Genomic DNA, 20,662 nt, shown 5'->3' with positions numbered 1-20,662 from the left:
AGAGCAGTTACAACACACTATACAACAACCTCACCAGTAAGTACAACAGGTACATCAAACAATATACCAGCATCATTGGTCAGTACAGAAAATATTATACACAATATAACAACCCCAGCAGTCAGCAAAACGGGTACAACACACAATTTGACAACTTCACCTGTCAATACAACAGCTATACAACAATACAACAATATATCAGAATCATCAGTCAGGACAAATATAACACCCAATATACCAACCTCACCTGTCAGCACAACAGCTACATCAAACAATATAGCAAACTCACCAGTCATAACAACAGGTACAGAATCGACACTCAATATAACAACCTCACCTGTCAGTACAACAGGTACATCAAACAATATACCAGCATCACCAGTCAGCACAACAACTACGACACACGATATAATAACTCCAACAGTCGGCGCAACAAGAACAACATACAATGTAGCAACCTCACAAGTCAAAACTACACTCAATATAACAACTTCAGGGGTCAGTACAACACTCCAGTGTAACAGCCCAGCCGATCAATACAGCAGAGACAACAGATAAAATAACAACCTCAGTGGTCGGTACAACACATACAACACTCAATGTAACAACCCAACCAGTTGATACTGCAGATACAACAGACAAAATAACAACACTCAATGTAACAACTCAACCGGTTTATACAGCAGATACAACAGACAAAATAACAACCTCAGTAATCAGGACAACACATACAACACTCGATGTAGCAACTCAACCAGTCAACACAGCAAGTACACCACACAATATAACAAACTTACCTGTTAGCACAACAGCTGCATCAAACAATATTACAAACTCACCAGTCAAAACAACAGGTACAGAATCGACACTCAATATAACAACCTCACCTGTCAGTACAACAGGTACATCAAACAATATACCAGCATCACCTGTCAGCACAACAACTACGACACACGATATAATAACTCCAACAGTTGGCGCAACAAGAACAACATACAATGTAGCAACCTCACAAGTCAAAACAACACTCAATATAACAACTTCAGGGGTCAGTACAACACTCAGTGTAACAGCCCAGCCGGTCAATACAGCAGAGACAACAGATAAAATAACAACCTCAGTGGTCGGTACAACACATACAACACTCAATGTAACAACCCAACCAGTTGATACTGCAGATACAACAGACAAAATGACAACACTCAATGTAACAACTCAACCGGTTGATACAGCAGATACAACAGACAAAATCACAACCTCAGTAATCAGGACAACACATACAACACTCGATGTAGCATCTCAACCAGTCAACACAGCAAGTACACCACACAATATAACAAACTCACCTGTCAGTACAAGAGGTACATCAAACAATATACCAGCATCACCAGTCAGCACAACAACTACGACACACGATATAATAACCCCAACAGCCGGCGCAACAAGAACAACATACAATGTAACAACCTCACAAGTCAAAACAACACTCAATATAACAACTTCAGGGGTCAGTACAACACTCAATGTAACAGCCCAGCCAGTCAATACAGCTGAGACAACAGATAAAATAACAACCTCAGTGGCCGGTACAACACTCAATGTAACAACTCAACCAGTTGATACAGCAGATACAACAGACAAAATAACAACCTCAGTGATCAGGACAACACATACAACACTAGATGTAGCAACTCAACCAGTCAACACAGCAAATACACCACACAATATAACAAACTCATCTGTCAGCACAACAGCTGCCTCAAACAATATAGCAAACTCACCAGTCAAAACAACAGGTACAGAATCGACACTCAATATAACAACCTCACCTGTCAGTACAACAGGTACATCAAACAATATACCAGCATTACCAGTCAGCACAACAACTACGACACACGATATAATAACTCCAACAGTCGGCGCAACAAGAACAACATACAATGTAGCAACCTCACAAGTCAAAACAACACTCAATATAACAACTTCAGGGGTCAGTACAACACTCAGTGTAACAGCCCAGCCGGTCAATACAGCAGAGACAACAGATAAAATAACAACCTCAGTGGTCGGTACAACACATACAACACTCAATGTAACAACCCAACCAGTTGATACTGCAGATACAACAGACAAAATGACAACACTCAATGTAACAACTCAACCGGTTGATACAGCAGATACAACAGACAAAATCACAACCTCAGTAATCAGGACAACACATACAACACTCGATGTAGCAACTCAACCAGTCAACACAGCAAATACACCACACAATATAACAAACTCACCTGTCAGCACAACAGCTGCATCAAACAATATAGCAAACTCACCAATCAAAACAAAAGGTACAGAATCGACACTCAATATAACAACCTCACCTGTTAGTACAAATGGTACATCAAACAACATACCAGCATCACCAGTCAGCACAACAACTACGACACATGATATAATAACCCCAACAGTCGGCGCAACAAGAACAACATACAATGTAACAACCTCACAAGTCAAAACAACACTCAATATAACAACTTCAGGAGTCAGTACAACACTCGATGTAACAGTCCAGCCGGTCAATACAGCAGAGACAACAGATAAAACAACAAAATCAGTGGTCGGTACAAAACTCAATGTAACAACTCAACCAGTTGATACAGCATATACAACAGACAATATACCAACATCATCTATCAGTACAACAAATATGACACACAATATAATAATCCCACCAGTAAGCACAACAGGTACACCATACAAAACAACAACCTCACCAGTCAGCACAACCTCACCAGTCAGCACAAGTACCACAAACAATATACCAACATCACCAATCAGTACAACAAATATGACACACAATACAACAACCTCACCAGTCAGCACAACAGATACAACATACAAAACAACAACCTCACCAGTCAGCACAAAAGATACAACACACAATATAACAACCTCACCAGTCAGCACAACAGGTACCTCAAACAATATACCAACATCACCAATCAGTACAATAAATATGACACACAATATAATAATCCCACCAGTAAGCACAACAGGTTCACCATACAATATAACCACCTCAACAGTCAGCACAATAGATACAACACACAATATAACAAGCTCACCAGTCAGTACAACAGACACAGCAAATAATAAAACAACCTCACCAGTTGGCACAACAGGTACCTCAAACAATATACCAACATCACCGATTAGTACAACAAATATGACACACAATACAACAACCTCACCAGTCAGCACAACAGATACAACATACAAAACAACAACCTCACCAGCCAGCACAACAGATACAACACACAATATATCAACATCACCAATCAGTACAACAAATATGACACACAATATGATAATCCCACCAGTAAGCACAACAGGTTCACCATTCAATACAACCACCTCACCAGTCAGCACAAAAGATACAACAGACACTATAATAACCTCATCAGTAAGCACAACAGTTACTTCAAACGATATACCAACATCACCATTCAATACAATCCCACCAGTAAGCAGAACAGGTACACCATACAATACAACAACATCACCAGTCAGCACAACAGATACAACACACAATATAATGACCTCACCAGTCAGCACAACGGATACAACACACAATATAACAACCTCACCAATCAGCACAACAGATACAACAAACAATATAACAACCTCACCAATCAGCACAACAGATACAACAAACAATACAAGAACCCCACCAGTCAGCACAACAGATACAGCAGACAATATAATAACCTCACCAGTCAGCACAACAGATACAACACACAATATAACAAGCTCACCAATCAGCACAACTGATACAACAAACAATATAAGAACCTCACCAGTCAGCACAACAGCTACCTCAAACAATAAACCAACATCACCAATCAGTACAACAAATATGACACACAATATAATAATCCCACCAATAAGCACAACAGGTACACCATACAATACAACAACCTCACCAGTCAGCACAACAGATACAACAGACTATATAAAAAGCTCCCCAGTCAGTACAACAGGTACCTCAAACAATATACCAACATCACCAATCAGTACAACAAATATGACACACAATATAACAATCCCACCAGTCAGTGTAACAGGTACACCATACAATACAACAACCTCACGAGTCAGCACAATAGATACAACAGACAATATAACTAGCTCACCAGTCAGCACAACAGATACAAAAAACAATATAACAACCTCACCAGTCAGCACAAAAGGTACCTCAAACAATATACCAACATCACCAATTATTACAACAAATATGACACGCATTATAATAATCCCAACAGTCAGCGCAACAGATACAACATACAATACAACAACTTCACCAGTCAGCACAACAGATGCAACACACAATACAACAACCTCACCAGTCAGCAAGCCAGATACAACACACAATATTACAAGCTCACCAATCAGCACAACAGGTACATCAAACAATATACCAACATCACCAAACAGTACAACAAATATGACACACAATATAATAATCCCACCAGTAATCACAACAGGTACACCATACAATACAACAACCTCACCAGTCAGCACAACAGGTACATCAAACAATACAACAACCTCACCAGTCAGCACAACAGATACAGCACATAATATAACAAGCTCATCAATCAGCACAACAGATACAACAAACAATATAAGAACCTCACCAGTCAGCACAACAGATACCTCAAACAATATACCAACATCACCAATTATTACAACAAATATGACACACACTATAATAATCCCAACATTCAGCGCAACAGATACACCATACAATACAACAACTTCACCAGTCAGCACAACAGATACAACACACAATCCAACAACCTCACCAGTCAGCACAACAGATACAACACACAATATAACAAGCTCACCAATCAGCACAACAGGTACATCAAACACTATACCAACATCACCAAACAGTACAACAAATATGACACACAATATAATAATCCCACCAGTAAGCACAACAGGTACGCCATACAATACAACAACCTCACCAGTCAGCACAACAGATACAACACACAATATAACAACCTCACCAGTCAGCACAACAGATACAACACACAATATAACAACCTCACCAGTCAGCACAACAGATACAACACACAATATAACAACCTCACCAGTCGTTACAACAGATACAACAAACAATATAACAACCTCACCAGTCAGCACAACAGGTACCTCAAACAATATACCAACATCACCAATTATTACAACAAATATGACACGCAATATAATAATCCCAACAGTCAGCGCAACAGATACACCATACAATACAACAACCTCACCAGTCAGCACAACAGATACAACACACAATATAACAAGCTCACCAATCAGCACAACAGGTACATCAAACAATATACCAACATCACCAAAAAGTACAACAAATATGACACACAATATAATAATCCCACCAGTAAGCACAACAGGTACCCCATACAATAAAACAACCTCACCAGTCAGCACAACAGATACAGCACACTATATAACAAGCTCGCCAATCAGCACAACAGATACAACAAACAATATAAGAACCTCACCAGTCAGCGCAACAGGTACCTCAAACAATATACCAACATCACCAATTAGTACACCAAATATGACCCACAACATTATAATCCCACCAGTAAACACAACAGATACACCATACAATACAACAACCTCACCAGTCAGCACAACAGAAACGACATACAATTTAACAACTACACTGGTCAGTATAATAGATCCAACACACAATATAACAATCCCAGCCAAAATAAGAGAAACCACATTCGATACAACAAATTCACTAGCCAGTACAAGTGATACGACACTCAATGTAACAGCCGCACTGGTCCATACAACAAGTAAACCATACAATACAACAACCTCACCAGTCAGCATAACAGATACAACACACAATATAACCAGCTCACCAGTCAGCACAAGAGATACAACAAACAACAAAAGAACCTCACCAGTCAGCACAACAGATACAACACACAATATAACAAGCTCGCCAATCAGCACAACAGATACAACCTCACCAGTCAGCACAGCAGGTACCTCAAACAATATACCAACATCACCAATTAGTACAACAAATATGACACACAATATAATAATCCCACCAGTAAGCACAACAGGTACCCCATACAATAAAACAGCCTCACCAGTCAGCACAACAGATACAACATATAACACAACAAACCTCACCAGTCAGCACAACAGATACAACACACAATATAACAAGCTCGCCAATCAGCACAACATATACAACAAACAATATACCAACATCACCAATTAGTACAACAAATATGACACACAATATAATAATCCCAACAGTCAGCGCAACAGATAGACCATACAATACAACAACCTCACCAGTCAGCACAACAGGTACCTCAAACAATATACCAACATCACCCATCAGTACAACAAATATGACAAACAATATAATAATTCCAGGTACACCATACAATGCAACAACCTCGCCAGTCAAAACAACAGAAACGACAATCAACACAACAAATGCACCACATAATGTACCAACATTAACGATCAGTGCAACAAATACAACACCTAAAATAACAACCGCACCAGTAAGCACAACAGGCACACCGCTCAACCTAACTGTCACAAGACTCAGTTCAACAACCCCCATAGTCAGTACGACAGCCACAACAATTGACACAGTTGCTGCAACAGTCACAACACTTGATAAAACTACAACAACACTCAACACATTAACCACGTCACTTAATACTACAGGTATGCCACTCATTACAACACCCATACCACCTTCTGAGGTAGAAACAGCCACACCACCAAATACAACAGCACAGATAAGTGAAACTCTTACTACAACAGTTAGACCATTAAATGCAACAGTTGCACCTCACTTTACTACTGTCATGCCACTCATCTCAACTGCACTACATTATACAACAGATACACCATTCAATACAACAGTGAAAATTCCAAACTTAACTTTCACATCCGAAAGTGTGGAAAATGCAACACAATCTAACACAAGTAATTCTCAAATCTCTGGCGCAAAGTCCACCACCACCCCAACCTTTCTGCCAAATACAACGCTGTTTAACTTGACAGCACCATTACACCTAAATGCAACAGCACTCCCATTAAACACTACACAACACACCTCCACATTCACAGTACACTTAAATACTACTGAGCAAGACAACACAACAATATTTAACACTACATTATTCAGTCACATTGTAACATCTCTTATAGAAAATAGGACGGATTTATCAATACCTAATGTGACAGAGGTTAACGGAACACTTAAAATGACTACGAACCACAAAAACACAACATATTTAAATGTGAGCTCTTCTGTCTTAAATACCACAACACAATTCCCACATGTTACACAATATAACACAACCAGTCTATTTGAAAATGCAACACACTCAAATAATACAAGCCTAGCCAACACTACAGAATCACCCAGTAACGTAAATGAATTAAACACAACTCAACCTCTTAACAGTACATCTGAATTCAATACAACAGCTAGTCCTTATTACACAACACAACTTCTGAATGATTCTACAGTGGAGGAGACCACAGATGCTGAAACTGATATGACTACAGATACCCCAGAATTCAGTACTACAGTGGATTCATTTAACTTCACAAATTTTAATACAACTGATTTCACTTATTCCAACACAACAGACTCCCTGTTCAATACAACTCAATCAAATACAACATCTTCTGCAATCAACATAACCTTGTTTAACACAACAGATGCACCACTGAATGAAACCAATTTTAATGGGACTGATGTCAATCGTAGCATCAATACAACAGAGACCTCCAATAACACACTGGAATTGAATACAACTGTAAGCCCTACAGTTAATACAACACAGTTTGATGTCACAAATACAACACAGATGCATACAACAACCTTTCCTGCACCAGAAAATATCACCAGTGGGCCAAACAACTCCACTTTAGAGCCTTTTACAACAGTTAGTCTTCTTAACACAACACAGTCAAATGACACAATAGAAAATGCCTTTACTGAAAATATAATCACTAACACAACTACAGCGATCAATCCAATTAACATTCCAAACAGCATAGCAACAAACACTACCGTAATTAGCATTGTCACAAATAGCAGTACAGCTCCCACAACTGCTCCATCAGTGATACATCCAAGCCCTCCTCAGAACAGCTCTACAACAGAAGCTCCAATTGTTGCTCCAACTCCAACACCTAGCAAAAGCAACACAACAACAGATACTACGAGGTCTGCCGTTTCAGCTGTGTCAAAAACACCAGCCACTACCATGGCAACTACTACAGGTCTGACTATTTTTCTTGACTCATTCAATAAAATGCATTCTAAAACCAATTCTATTTTCTTGACTCAAAATTCCAAATATAAATGCTTTTCTAGATACATGCATCCACAACAGTATAAATTGAACTTTGTACACTTAAAATGTATAGTTCACTCAAAAATAATCATTTATGTGAGCTCAAGTTGTTCCAACCCTTTTCCTGCAGATGGAACACAGAAAATGATACTTTGAACTTACTTTGATACATTTGATCAAAAACTCTTAAGTAAATCGTATATATTTTATCTATATATAAAAGTTCTGGGAACGGCTTTAGCAAGCTTTAATTTACAGATGCTACTTGCTAATTTGTATCTAGTGCAGTGAAGTTTAGTATACATAAAATTGTTTTGGTGAAAGTGTATATTTATGCTGTATCTATAACAGCAGCTCCTTTATTTTTTTTTATTTTTCAGAAGCAACAACTAAAAGCCCAGATACACTGTTTAGCAATCTCCTGAACCAAACACAGAATTTGGCATCTTTAAATTCAACTGAGGTCAATCAGCTGATCAGCCAGTTAGAAAATCTTCTCTCCGCACCCAATATTAGTCTGGATCTAGGCCGAACAGTGCTGTCTGTCATCAACAACTTTCTAAACAGCTCTACAGATACTGTGGCTGCCTCCTCAAACCGGTGAGACATGTGCAACGCAAGTTTTCAATGTCTTAAATTGTCAAACTTGAAATATCGAATGCAAATCATGTATTTTGTACTTTGTAGATTAATCAAAGCTGTGGATAATTTGGGTCTGAAACTTGTGATTGGGGACCAGACTGAAAACATTGCATTTAATTCACTTGCTTTGACTGTGACCAAAGTTGATGGGACCAACTTTGGGAAAACATCACTCACAATTGCAGATCCCTTAAACCCACAGGTAATAGCAACTGAAGTCCAAAGGAATTCATTAACATTTTGAATGCTTTTTGAAGTCACACTCAAAATTTGGTGTTTATATTTCTGGTTATACAGGTGACAAAAGGACTTCAAAGACAAGTCAGGGCAGTGGAAAGTTCCTCCCCCCTGGCTAAAATAACACTACCTGCATCTCTGACAGAGAACCTCTCTCCAGAAGAAAAGAAGATAGCCTCTAGAGTCCAGTTCACCTTCTTTCAGAAAAGCACATTTTTTCAGGTTAAACTGGATTTATTGGAGTTTCATATAGAACTCTGTATCATATAGAACACTTCAGCCCAGAGCATTGTTTGTAAATAAAACTTTCAGAAAACCAATTGCCTTCCGATTAAATAAAACATTTTTCTGTCATTAAGTAATAACTTTCATGTCATGCTGTCTTTTCCAGTTACAAATAGGATACAAAAGCACCATAACAGAAACCCTAACCTGACTAGATAACATTTTCAGAAATAAAGCTTGCAGATTTGAATTTGCTCATCAGTTGATTTTTTTATTTTGCATCTATCTACAGGATAAAACCCTGAGTACAAAGAGGCTGAACAGCTACATTCTAGGCTCTAGTGTGGCTAACCTGTCAATCAAAAACCTGAGGGAGAATGTTATATTTACTCTGAGGAATCAGCAGCCCATTGCGGTGTGTGTGCTTACATACTTGGTGAACATCATATCTCAATGCCAGCTGAAACCTGTCTGATCTATTTCTTCCTTAACTCCTTTCCCACAGGGGAACTATGTAGCTTCCTGTGTTTTCTGGGACTTTGACCAAAACGGTGAGATTACACACCTCCAGGAATTCCAGAGAAACTGTGAAAAATGTGGTCTGTCTGATTTCTTAATTAATGTCTTTTAATTCCTATGTGTTTTGTATTTTCTAGGAGGTTTAGGAGGCTGGAATGGCAGCGGCTGCTCTGTCACAAACAGCAGCACTGAGAACGAAACTGTCTGCAGCTGCAATCACTTGACAAGCTTTGCTGTACTACTGGTATGTATGTCAATGTGTGTGTGTGTGTGTGTTTTACTGAAATGCCCACATCTTTTATCTAATTAACATTTCACATCATGTCTAATTAACATTTACAAGTCAGAAAGACTCTTTATTTAAATGCTAAAATACATAGAGAAATACACAGAGAGTGATGACTGCTTCAACAAATGGATTTTTATTTGGCATGCTAATATTTAAAAACATTAAATTTACATAATCTTTTTTTTTATCTTTACTCTTTAAAAATTTTTATAACTGTCAAAAATATGTTTATATACAGTTTGAAGTCAGGTCAAGTCAAGTCAAGTCAAACATAAATGTTAATATTTTAATATAGGTAATTTATTCATGTGATGGCACAGCTGAATTTTTAGCATCATCCAGTCTCCAGTGTCACATGATCCTTCAGAAATTCTTCAAAAATGCTGATTTGGTGCTCAAGACACATTTATTATTATTATCAATGTTGAAGATTTTTTTTTTTTTTAAGATTTCAGGATTGTTTGAATATAAAGGTAAAAAAAAAACAGAGCTTATTTGAAATATAAATAATTTGCATTACTACAATCAGTGTTGATTTATTCTTGGTGGGAAAAAAATATATAATTTCTTTCAGAAAAATATCTTACTAACCCTAAATTAACAATTAACATAAATACACGGTAATTATTTATAAAAAAAAAAAAGTTTTGAATCGATTGTTTACCATGTAGTTTAAACTGGCCATCCTTATTTTTAAATCCTGAGTTAGCTATGCATTATACATTTCTGGGTGTGTTTTGTTTTGTCTTCAAAGGACATTAGCCGGCAAGGTATATCTGACCGTTTGCAGAACACCATCCTCACCTTCATTACTTATATCGGATGTGGCGTGTCTGCCATTTTCCTCTCGGTTACGTTGATCACCTACCTCGCATTTGAGTGAGTAATATCCTCCCTCTCAGTGTTTATAAGCCATAAAATTTGATTAATCATGATTGACCCCTCAAAAACCTGTTATAAAATTATTCTCAACCATAAACTGAAATTAATTCCCAAAGAACCTTTATTTACTCATTTCTTCTGTTCCATTTCAGGAAACTCCGCCATGACATCCCTTCGAAGATCTTGATCCATTTGTGTTTCGGCCTGCTCATGCTGAATTTGGTATTCTTGGTGGACTCGTGGCTGGCGCTGTACAAAGATGCTGTAGGCCTGTGCATTTCCACAGCCTTCTTCCTGCACTACTTCCTGTTGGTCTCCTTCACCTGGATGGGACTGGAGGCTCTGCATATGTACCTGGCCATCGTCAAAGTCTTCAACAACTTCATGTCCCGATACATGCTAAAATTCTCCCTGGCAGGCTGGGGTGAGTTCAGCTGCTATATCAGCCGTGCGCTTCGTGGCTGTAGATGACTGCTGGTTTCATTTCGTAATGTGTGTTATTGCAGGAATCCCTTTGGTTGTCGTCATTATTGTGATTGCGGTGAACAAAGATAACTATGGCCTCGTAAGCTATGGGAAATTTTCTGACGGAACTACAGATGAGTTGTAAGTATTCACCTCATCAATTAAAGTGGTCATGAACTGTCTGTTTTTTGATGAACTTCTGCAGAGGTGGTATTTAGCCGCTCTGTTACATCATAAAGTGGCACATTCCAGAACGTTAAACGTCGTTTAAGCAGACTGAGTTCATTTAAACTTGTTTTTAGACTAATGAGAAAGTTTTGGGTTCTGAAACTTACAGGATGCTTTTATAGTACAATGACCTCTTAAATGTCAAAAAATCGAGGGGATTTTGATTACTGTGTTCATTGCCGTTTTAAAGACGTCAGTGTTCATTATGTCATCGCTCCTAATGTTTCTATATTTCTCTCTACTAGTTGTTGGCTGAGCAATGACATCGCATTCTATGTGGCCGTTGTGGCGTACTTCTGCGTCGTATTTGTGTTGAACCTGGCAATGTTCGTAGTGGTGATGGTCCATCTGAGACGAATCAAGCGCCGAAACCCTCACAATAATCTGTACCGCAGCGGCTTGCATGACCTTCGTAGCATCGCAGGACTTACTTTCCTGCTCGGGCTTACATGGGGCTTTGCCTTCTTCGCCTGGGGACCGGTCAATTTGGCCTTTTCATACCTGTTTGCCATCTTTAATTCCTTGCAGGGTGAGAAACAATGTTATCTATTTTATTTTATACAAAAAGTAATGTAATAATTCAAAACCTTGATTGTTTGATTTTAAAAAAAAAAAACATATTTTTTCTCATTCTCTCACAGGCTTTTTTATTTTTGTTTTCCACTGTGCTCTGAAAGAAAATGTCCGTAAACATTGGAGAATGTACCTCTGTTGTGGCAGTTTACGATTGGCTGAGAATTCAGGTATCGCCAGATTATTAACCAAAGTGAAAAAAGCTGCATGTTACCTTTAATAGACATCTCCTCTCAATCTCTCAAATGTTTTATCCACAGAGTGGAGTCGGACAGCCACACAGAGCAACCACACTAAAAAGACTTCGATCATGACGGCAGATTCAGGGACCCGCAGTGTACCCCGAAGCTCAGTGAGCAGTGATGAGTCAGTGCCATCCCAAGGCATCGGTCAGTTCAGAAAAAAAAAAGTAAAAATGCATTTTAAACAACTCAAGAATTTTCTCAACTCTGTCATTTCACATTACAGGCTCAATGCTGGATGACAGTGTGATCATGTCAGGGGAAGCAAATGACGATGTGATCATCAATGAGATGAACAGACAAATCTATTCTTAGAAGAGGATTATAAACACAAGACAGGAAAATAGGTGAAGAAACAGACCTTTTCTATCAGGCCTGAAAAAAAAATGTATTACCAAGATGAGAATCTAATGACTCGGCTCAAAATATCTTCTCATCAGTTTGTCTGAATCAATGTTACATGCATTAAAGCTTTCAGCATTTAGCTTTATAGCCAGACATTTCGTTATCTGTTAGAACTGGGCTGCTCACAGCAGAGTAATGAATAGCAAGAGCATGTACCTATGGGAGTCAATATGTAAGAAGATCTCTCTGTACCGAGAAGTGAGGTATATTACGCTTTTGGGGTTTTAAACTCCTATATATTTTCAGCAAACAGTATTAAACACCTCTTCTGCAAAAAATAAATGAAGCACAGATGATGCATTGCATCAGATGGTACTTAATAAAGGTTTTATAATTGATGAAGGACTACATTTAAAATGAAGGAAAACATTCGGTCTTAAAAAGCATGTATATCTGTCAGACACCTTGTAGAAAGACTGAGATACAGTATGTTCTGTTTTCCATATAGCTCTTTATTTTTATAGTCACTCTCAGTTTTGTAGTTTTTACATAGAGGAAAAATATAATGAATATGCTAATGGATCAAAAAATGTGTTACATGTAATCAAATTTGCTTTCTTTGTACTGCGTAAAACAGAATTTGCCTGAAATTATTTTTGAGTAGCATAAGGGTTCTGTTTAGCCAAAAAAAAAAAAAGTAATATGATTTATCATGTTTTTATATATTTTTTAACAGTTATGTAGTTTTATAAATGTACGATGATTTCACATTTGTACGTTTTAGGCAGAGTTGGGAATCTGAGATTCTGACATAATAAATTATTTATTATTCCTTTTGTCTGTGATACAATTTTTGTGTGTGTGAGAGGTTGTATTCTATCACTGTGGCATGTGATTACATTCGAGCAATCAAGTTTATGAGAGTCTTACAAACTCAGAGCAGGCCAGTTTTCTGGATGACATTCTCTCTCGCTTAGGAGTAGATGCTCCAGTAGATGATATTGAAGAGAAAGTATGCCAAAGGAAAGAATATTTTGGAATAGGAGTCGATCATGTAACTGTTGCTCATGATATGGTTGACGCTTTGGCGGATAGAACGCCGCCGTCGGAGGCGCGTGCCCAGGACGGGAGGGAGGTCGGGCGTTGTGGAGTTCCTGGAGGACAAGCATGGGTCTGTGTTTTGGTCAGACAAAGGAAATGTACTAAGCTCTATGTCCTGGTCATGGAAACAGCCATCGAACGCCATGGCTTGAGATGCATCGTATCCCGAGAGCTGTAGGAGACAAAAAAACATTCATTTTTCTGGAATGAATGTTGTAAGATTTTTAAAGTACAATATATTGGAGATTAAAGAAACAGTGCACAAAAAAAGTTAAATTCTATTGCTCTAAATTAAAAAATAATGCATATGGAAGAAGTTTGATGATCAAGGTCCAATATTTGATCAACAGGGGGCGACATTTTAAAAAAAATCCTGGAATGTCAAGAAAGTGCATCATTACACTGAAAATTTGTATCAAGTTTAGAGTGAAAGAATTAAGGATCTTAGGATGTTTAAGAGAGCTTTGACCTTCAGTTGCCCGAGTTTCTTCATTTCCTCTTTGGTAGTGAAGTAGTTGACGGCTGCGTATTCGATGACGGTTAGAAACACAAACAGAAAGCTGGTCCACAAATAGATGTCCACCGCTTTCACATATGAGACCTGAGGCATGGACGCTGACACTCCAGTAATTATGGTGGACATAGTCAACACCGTAGTGATGCCTGGATTGAACACACATGCAGAGAGACACACTGACTATACTCTGATGCAGTCACATTTATCATTGATCAGCTAACGAAAATCCAGTTTGTAGGATGAACTCAAGTCATTTCAATGAGAATACACACAACTGGGAATTTTTCGATAGGGCAAAAGATTTCCTCACAGATGGCCACGTTGACCAACAGAACGATGCTTGAAAGTGACTTCTGATTGAGCTAGGACTTTTAAACATCATTACACCGTTGGCACTAGACAACAGACATTTTTTAGCCCAAGAAACTTTGCTAATTTGACTGCACTTTTAGACCGATTTACAAACCAATCAGATGTCAGGACTAGGTTAGGGTTACCACGAGTTATAAAAGAAATTTTTTTTTAGACTTCTGTGACACGATCACTAAAAAACACAGCTAATCAGAACCCATTTTGCAGGATTTTGGATCAATGAGATTTCATAATGGGTGGAGCTACAGTGTGAAGCCACATAAATAGGCTATGTTCACATTACAGCAAATTATGCATATCAGTACTGTTTTTTGTGTGAAAAATATGGTCATTCTCACACATAGCTTGATTATAAATGAGAGTGAAAAATGCATTTTGTGTTGATGTTAAACCAGGACCAAATCCTACTTAGCCTAATCATTATCGTCTTCAGAAAAACTTTATGATTTTGTTAATCAGCAATATACCTAAGCAACCTACACCACACATGTTGCAGTCCAACAACATTAAAATAAAGCTTCCTAAAGGGGGGCTTCACAGAGATACACTAGAAGAACCATTTTTTGCATGTGTGTGTATAGGTGTTACGCACCAAGCGAGACACGGGCCGGTACTGCCCTCCTGTCGATCCAAAAAGACACCCAGGACAGCATCACCATCAGCATTGTAGGAAAATATGTTTGCAGCATAAAGAAGAATATGTGTCTTCTGAGGATGAAGTTGATGTAGAGCCTATTGTACCAGCCTGACAGAAACCAAACAGGACAAGACATAAGATTTGTCATAGCATGAATACACAGAAGAAGAGAGAGAAAAGCAAGCCGTACCCGTGCTGCTGTACAGCGCCAGACCATGTGAGGGGTGAAACTCTTCAATGAAGAACTGAGAGAGAGCAATCTCTTCTGTCCTCAAAGAGTCATTGCCATTTTTCCAGTACAACATGAGGTCGCTCTCAGCATACGCATCTGAATGGAATACAGGAGAGAAGTCAAAAGATAAAGAAAACAGGCAAAAGAAAGTGTGCCTGTTCAAGTCATGTTTATATACATGGATAACTTGAAGTGTGCTATTATGGCACCATTTTATTAAATGGCTCTTGATTCAAACAGCATTTGTGGCATTATGTTGGTTCTTGCAAATTGCAAATCAAACCACATCTGATTAAAAATTGGCAGTTGTAGCAAAGCACATACTATAAAATGAAATGGCTCCATGTACACCATGGGTTTAAAAGTAGCCTGGATAAAAATAGCTATTTTTAGATGTCATTTTTAAACATTAGAATTACTTGTGAATATAATGGCAAAAGCACTAAAACTAAAACACACACACACACACACACACACACACACACACACACACACACACATATATACATATATATATATACATATATATATATATATATATATATATATATATATATATATATATATATATATATATATATATATATATATTTCTTGATAAATACCCTGTTTCACTCAGTTTTATATCACATTATGTGAAGAAATAGGTTGCAAAAAGCAACTCACAATGACTTTACTGCTATTATGTGTATCATCTTGTAAATTTTAAAAGTTAGAAAGTAGTGGAACTACTCTAATTATTTGATAAAATATCATTAAAAGTGAAAGGTTGCTAGGTTTACAGGCTTCACGTGACATAATTTTAAAAAACTTTTCACAGAAAAGGTCAGGAAGCACTTGTCTGATGCAAACATACTGTATGTAACATGCTGCTATACTTTCGCAACAGTGCATATTCAAACATTTATTTCATTTCTTTATATACTTCCATTGTAAGCACCTTTCCATTACCATTATTTTACGGTCTAAATGGTGTCCAACAGCTGCAAGTTCCTTTAATAAAATGATCCACAATTGCCACATTTTCCCAACCTGTAAAACTTAATCTAAAAAAGAAACAATGTACTGTAGGTGGGACTCAATAAAATTACACTAGAACTGAAGATGTTTCTAGGTGGAAACGCACAGCTCTCCAATTCCAGGGAACAGTTTTGAGAGTCCAATGGGAATCTGCTGAAGTCCATTGAGCACAGAGAAGTAACTGTAATCCTGCAATAAAGAGAATATTCCATTATTAAAACATTACATATGAAGGAAATGTATCATCAGCGGTTGCAGGCATCTACCTGACGCTGTAAAGGATGTTGCCGTCTGGGTAAACCCTCAGCATTATGTTCTCCATGGTGGTATCATGGATGAAGGAGCGCTTGGAATGGACGAAAAAGACATCAGGCTTCCAGATCTTCTTTACCAGCCGGCCGTCAAATGTGCGGCTCAAATTGTTACTAGAGGGAAAAGCCAACCGCTCATCCTTCCAATAATGCCTCAGGTACAGAGTCATTGTGAAGTCCTGCAAGAGACCTGTAGATTTTACTGACTTTATAGGTAAACATGACTACTTATTAAGGGCAACAGTGAAGAGCAGCCACTTGCATTTTTTTGCAAAAAATAAATTTTGACCTATATAAGGAAGACCTTTTACATTGCGGATATTTGTTTTGTAGGAAGGATTTATATAAAAAGAGAATGTGGATATTTACCATGTTTACTTCAGAGATGCTGTCTATACTCTCCACCTGCACATCAATGCCCACAGGGATGGCAGATCCTACAGAACGGAAGACACACTACATATGAATGCAGGACAACAGCAATGCCTTTGAAATCTATTTAGAGAGAAACTGTCTCCGCTGCTCCTACATTGAGAGCATACGGAGCTCAAAATGTTACTCTAATCCTATTTGTCCCATCATTAATTAACAGTGGTTCACTGAATGGAGAGCATTCAAAGCCTGGTTCCACTTCTCAATCTTCTTCAATCATATAAAAGAAAGCCATCAAACTACTGCCGTATCTAAATCTGATCTATTCCTTCGTCCTCCTACTTCTTTTACAGCACTGGCAGATGAATTATGTATATATATTCACACAGTGAATTATGCTTACATACAGGTATGCACCAGTTATCCATGTATGATGCAATTTGCCATTTTTCTGCCAATTTGCCATTTATGTGCTTGCATGCATTTATAAATGTTTAAAGTTCAATATGTTGTTTAATACTATTTAGGGGTTGGCTGAGACCTGACTGAGGATTTAACTGTATATTAAAAAAAAATTAAAAATCGAAGATTGTTATTCCACATAATATGAAAGGCCACTCAAGTTCACTTAAATAGAGTGACTCAATTTTCTCAAAACACAAACACACAAAGAAAAACATTTATAATTCCCATATCAGTATTTAATTAAAACCTCAAACAATAACTTCACAATAGCCAAACCAAGGGGATTGTTGTTATACTTTCCCAGTATATCTACTGTTTTAGAAATAAACTTCAGTCAACTGAATAAACTTAATTTGATACAATATACTTTTAAATATTTTGTTTAAAAAGTCTGTTTATAATATCTTGGTTTTAAAAAAGGGACTTGCTATGATATTAAATATACTGTACAAATACTAGAATGGCATTTACATATTGTAAGTGTGTCTAGTTCAACCAAAAATGAAATAGGCTCAAGCCTTCCTACTGTAGGTGTATATGAGGTTTTTTAGTTTTTTTTTTTTTCAGACGAATACAATCAGAGTTGCATTAAAAAAATGTCCTGGCTCTTTTTTGTGTGTGTGCAAAAAAAAGGCAGATTTTTAAGCAAAATAAAGTGCATCCATCCATCATAAAAAGTACTCCAGGGGTAAATAAGGCCTTTTGAAATTGAAAAGTTTTTAAAACTATTAACTGTAATCTCTTACTTCCACTACTCATTAATTTAACTTACACTCACAAAAGAGTGGCATTCCAGTGGATGACGTAGGCATAGCATAAGCTATGGTGTGAATATGCTAGTCTCGTGAGAACCTAGTTTTGTTTACAGCAAAGGAAAAACAGTTTCCTCTTGGTTTATATAAGTTTTTCTTTATAAATTGTAATTTTCTACTTCTAATTCTTGACCGGTGTTTTGCTCTCTCCTTCGTGCTTCCACATTCATCAATTCTCACTCGAGTTTATACATCTAAATCCTTTTCCCAGAATATAACTTTCTGTCATCAGTGCGCGTACAACAGTAAACAGAAGTTAGATATTACGGTCTTTAAAGTTTTCAATATGGATATTTTTCTCAAGCAAATGCATTGCTTCACTTCAGAAGGATTTTATTAACCCACCGGAGCTGTGAAGAGCACTTTTTATGATTTTCACTTCCATTATAAAGCTTGGAAGATTTGGAACTCTGATTGTATTTATCTAAAAGAAGAACGTCATATACACATAGGACGGCTTGAGGATTAGTAAATCATGGAGTAATTTTCTATTTTGGTTTAACTATCCCTTAATATTCAAAATGTGAAATTATTTATGAGTGGCATCTTGCAAGTTTCCATCTGTTTTACCAAGTCTGGGATGTAATACAGATTATTGTCCACCAAAGTGCATCTGTGTCCTCAACACCCATTCTCTAATTTGTGTTTGGCACAATCTGGGTCACGTTTGAATTTAGGACCAAGCTTGCCCCATTAAAGTCACCTCTGGCTGCTATGCTCCTGAGCAGAGAGATGGCAACATCCACCTCGCTCTGCCCTCTGACACAGTGAAATGGTTTTTTAAAAATAACACCCTAAATGTGTTTTTCAGGATCCAGATGAAAATTAATAATTGGAGCAAATAAACAGAGAGTCCTGACCTCCGAATCCAGGCCTCATGGCAAAGTCGTGGTCTTCGATTCTCAGCAGCTTTTCAGTTTTGATCAGGAGGGACTTAGTGCTGTCCTTTCTCTTTAATTTGTAGTCAATCCGTCTGAAAAATAAAAATAAAAAGGGTCAGGAGAAAAACACACACAGGCCATTACTGCACTCTCCATCTGCACATCAATGCCCACATAGCAGGAATGCTGTGCGGGGGCTGGACCCTTGCATTACAGAGAACTAAAATGTGTTTTAATCATTTGCCGACCTGTTTTCATGTCAGAATGTTACCCTAAACATCTGCCTCTGTGCTCCAGCATCTGTAATATGAAATTACTCAGCCATTAGAGGAATGATTTATAAAAACAGCTTGTCGTACAACAGTAGTTACGTGTGCCAGATTGTGAAAACGAGCTACGGTTTGGAGCGGTTCCAGAAGCCTCCTGAGCAAGTCATTCCCCGAGTCCTGAGAAATAAGACATGAAATATGCCAAAAACACGGCAGTGAAGGTCAGTCACATGCAATGTTTCACCTAACAAAGCTTTTCCATCTGCATGCTTTAATTGAAACCACAAATATTCTGTCAATCATGCTGTGCTCATTACATGGCAAAGTTAATTGCACACTGAAGTGAAATTACAAAATTAAACTCAAACTGAATACAGAACCACACAAGCACTTATGACTGTGTGATGAACTCATTACGCAATCACGCTAACAAAAACACAACAGAGAACTAATGACAATGCACGCTGCTGTACACTGCTGTGATTATCTGAAAAATTAAAGTAAAATGACTAAATTACATTTAAAAATGCAATACATATTATATAGTTAAACAGATGTGTGTTTTACCTTATTAATTTCTTTCTAAAAACC

General features: G+C 37.6%; 2 protein-coding genes across 2 annotated transcripts in view; one reads left to right on the top strand and one right to left on the bottom strand.

Moving 5' to 3' along the window:
• Positions 1-13,890, top strand: part of LOC113041868 (uncharacterized) — a 28,142-nt gene extending 14,252 nt beyond the window's left edge. Inside the window, exons 18-37 of the mRNA XM_026200433.1 lie at positions 2,670-2,969; positions 3,252-3,818; positions 3,954-4,121; positions 4,320-4,583; positions 4,668-5,465; positions 5,913-6,064; positions 6,154-8,361; positions 8,816-9,035; positions 9,123-9,279; positions 9,375-9,536; positions 9,832-9,954; positions 10,045-10,090; positions 10,196-10,302; positions 11,102-11,226; positions 11,382-11,653; positions 11,736-11,835; positions 12,168-12,451; positions 12,564-12,665; positions 12,756-12,884; positions 12,964-13,890. Coding sequence (XP_026056218.1) covers positions 2,670-2,969; positions 3,252-3,818; positions 3,954-4,121; positions 4,320-4,583; positions 4,668-5,465; positions 5,913-6,064; positions 6,154-8,361; positions 8,816-9,035; positions 9,123-9,279; positions 9,375-9,536; positions 9,832-9,954; positions 10,045-10,090; positions 10,196-10,302; positions 11,102-11,226; positions 11,382-11,653; positions 11,736-11,835; positions 12,168-12,451; positions 12,564-12,665; positions 12,756-12,884; positions 12,964-13,052 — 6,373 coding nt within the window. The 3' untranslated portion in view covers positions 13,053-13,890. The remainder of the gene's footprint in view (positions 1-2,669; positions 2,970-3,251; positions 3,819-3,953; positions 4,122-4,319; positions 4,584-4,667; positions 5,466-5,912; positions 6,065-6,153; positions 8,362-8,815; positions 9,036-9,122; positions 9,280-9,374; positions 9,537-9,831; positions 9,955-10,044; positions 10,091-10,195; positions 10,303-11,101; positions 11,227-11,381; positions 11,654-11,735; positions 11,836-12,167; positions 12,452-12,563; positions 12,666-12,755; positions 12,885-12,963) is intronic.
• Positions 13,891-14,036: 146 nt separating this feature from the next.
• LOC113042489 (gamma-aminobutyric acid receptor subunit rho-3-like) lies at positions 14,037-19,887 on the bottom strand. The gene is made up of 8 exons (XM_026201381.1): positions 19,782-19,887; positions 17,642-17,709; positions 17,228-17,451; positions 17,068-17,150; positions 15,900-16,037; positions 15,665-15,817; positions 14,653-14,846; positions 14,037-14,355 (listed from the first exon to the last, which is right to left on the bottom strand). The coding sequence occupies exons 1-8, from the start codon at positions 19,798-19,800 to the stop codon at positions 14,056-14,058; spliced, it is 1,179 nt and encodes a 392-aa protein (XP_026057166.1). The 5' UTR covers positions 19,801-19,887; the 3' UTR covers positions 14,037-14,055.
• Positions 19,888-20,662: the final 775 nt, after the last annotated feature.

Source organism: Carassius auratus, chromosome 24 (genome assembly GCF_003368295.1).
Source record: "Carassius auratus strain Wakin chromosome 24, ASM336829v1, whole genome shotgun sequence".
Lineage (NCBI taxonomy): Eukaryota > Metazoa > Chordata > Actinopteri > Cypriniformes > Cyprinidae > Carassius > Carassius auratus.
The sequence above is the reverse complement of the archived record's forward strand: the minus strand, read 5'-3'. Positions and strand labels throughout refer to the sequence as shown.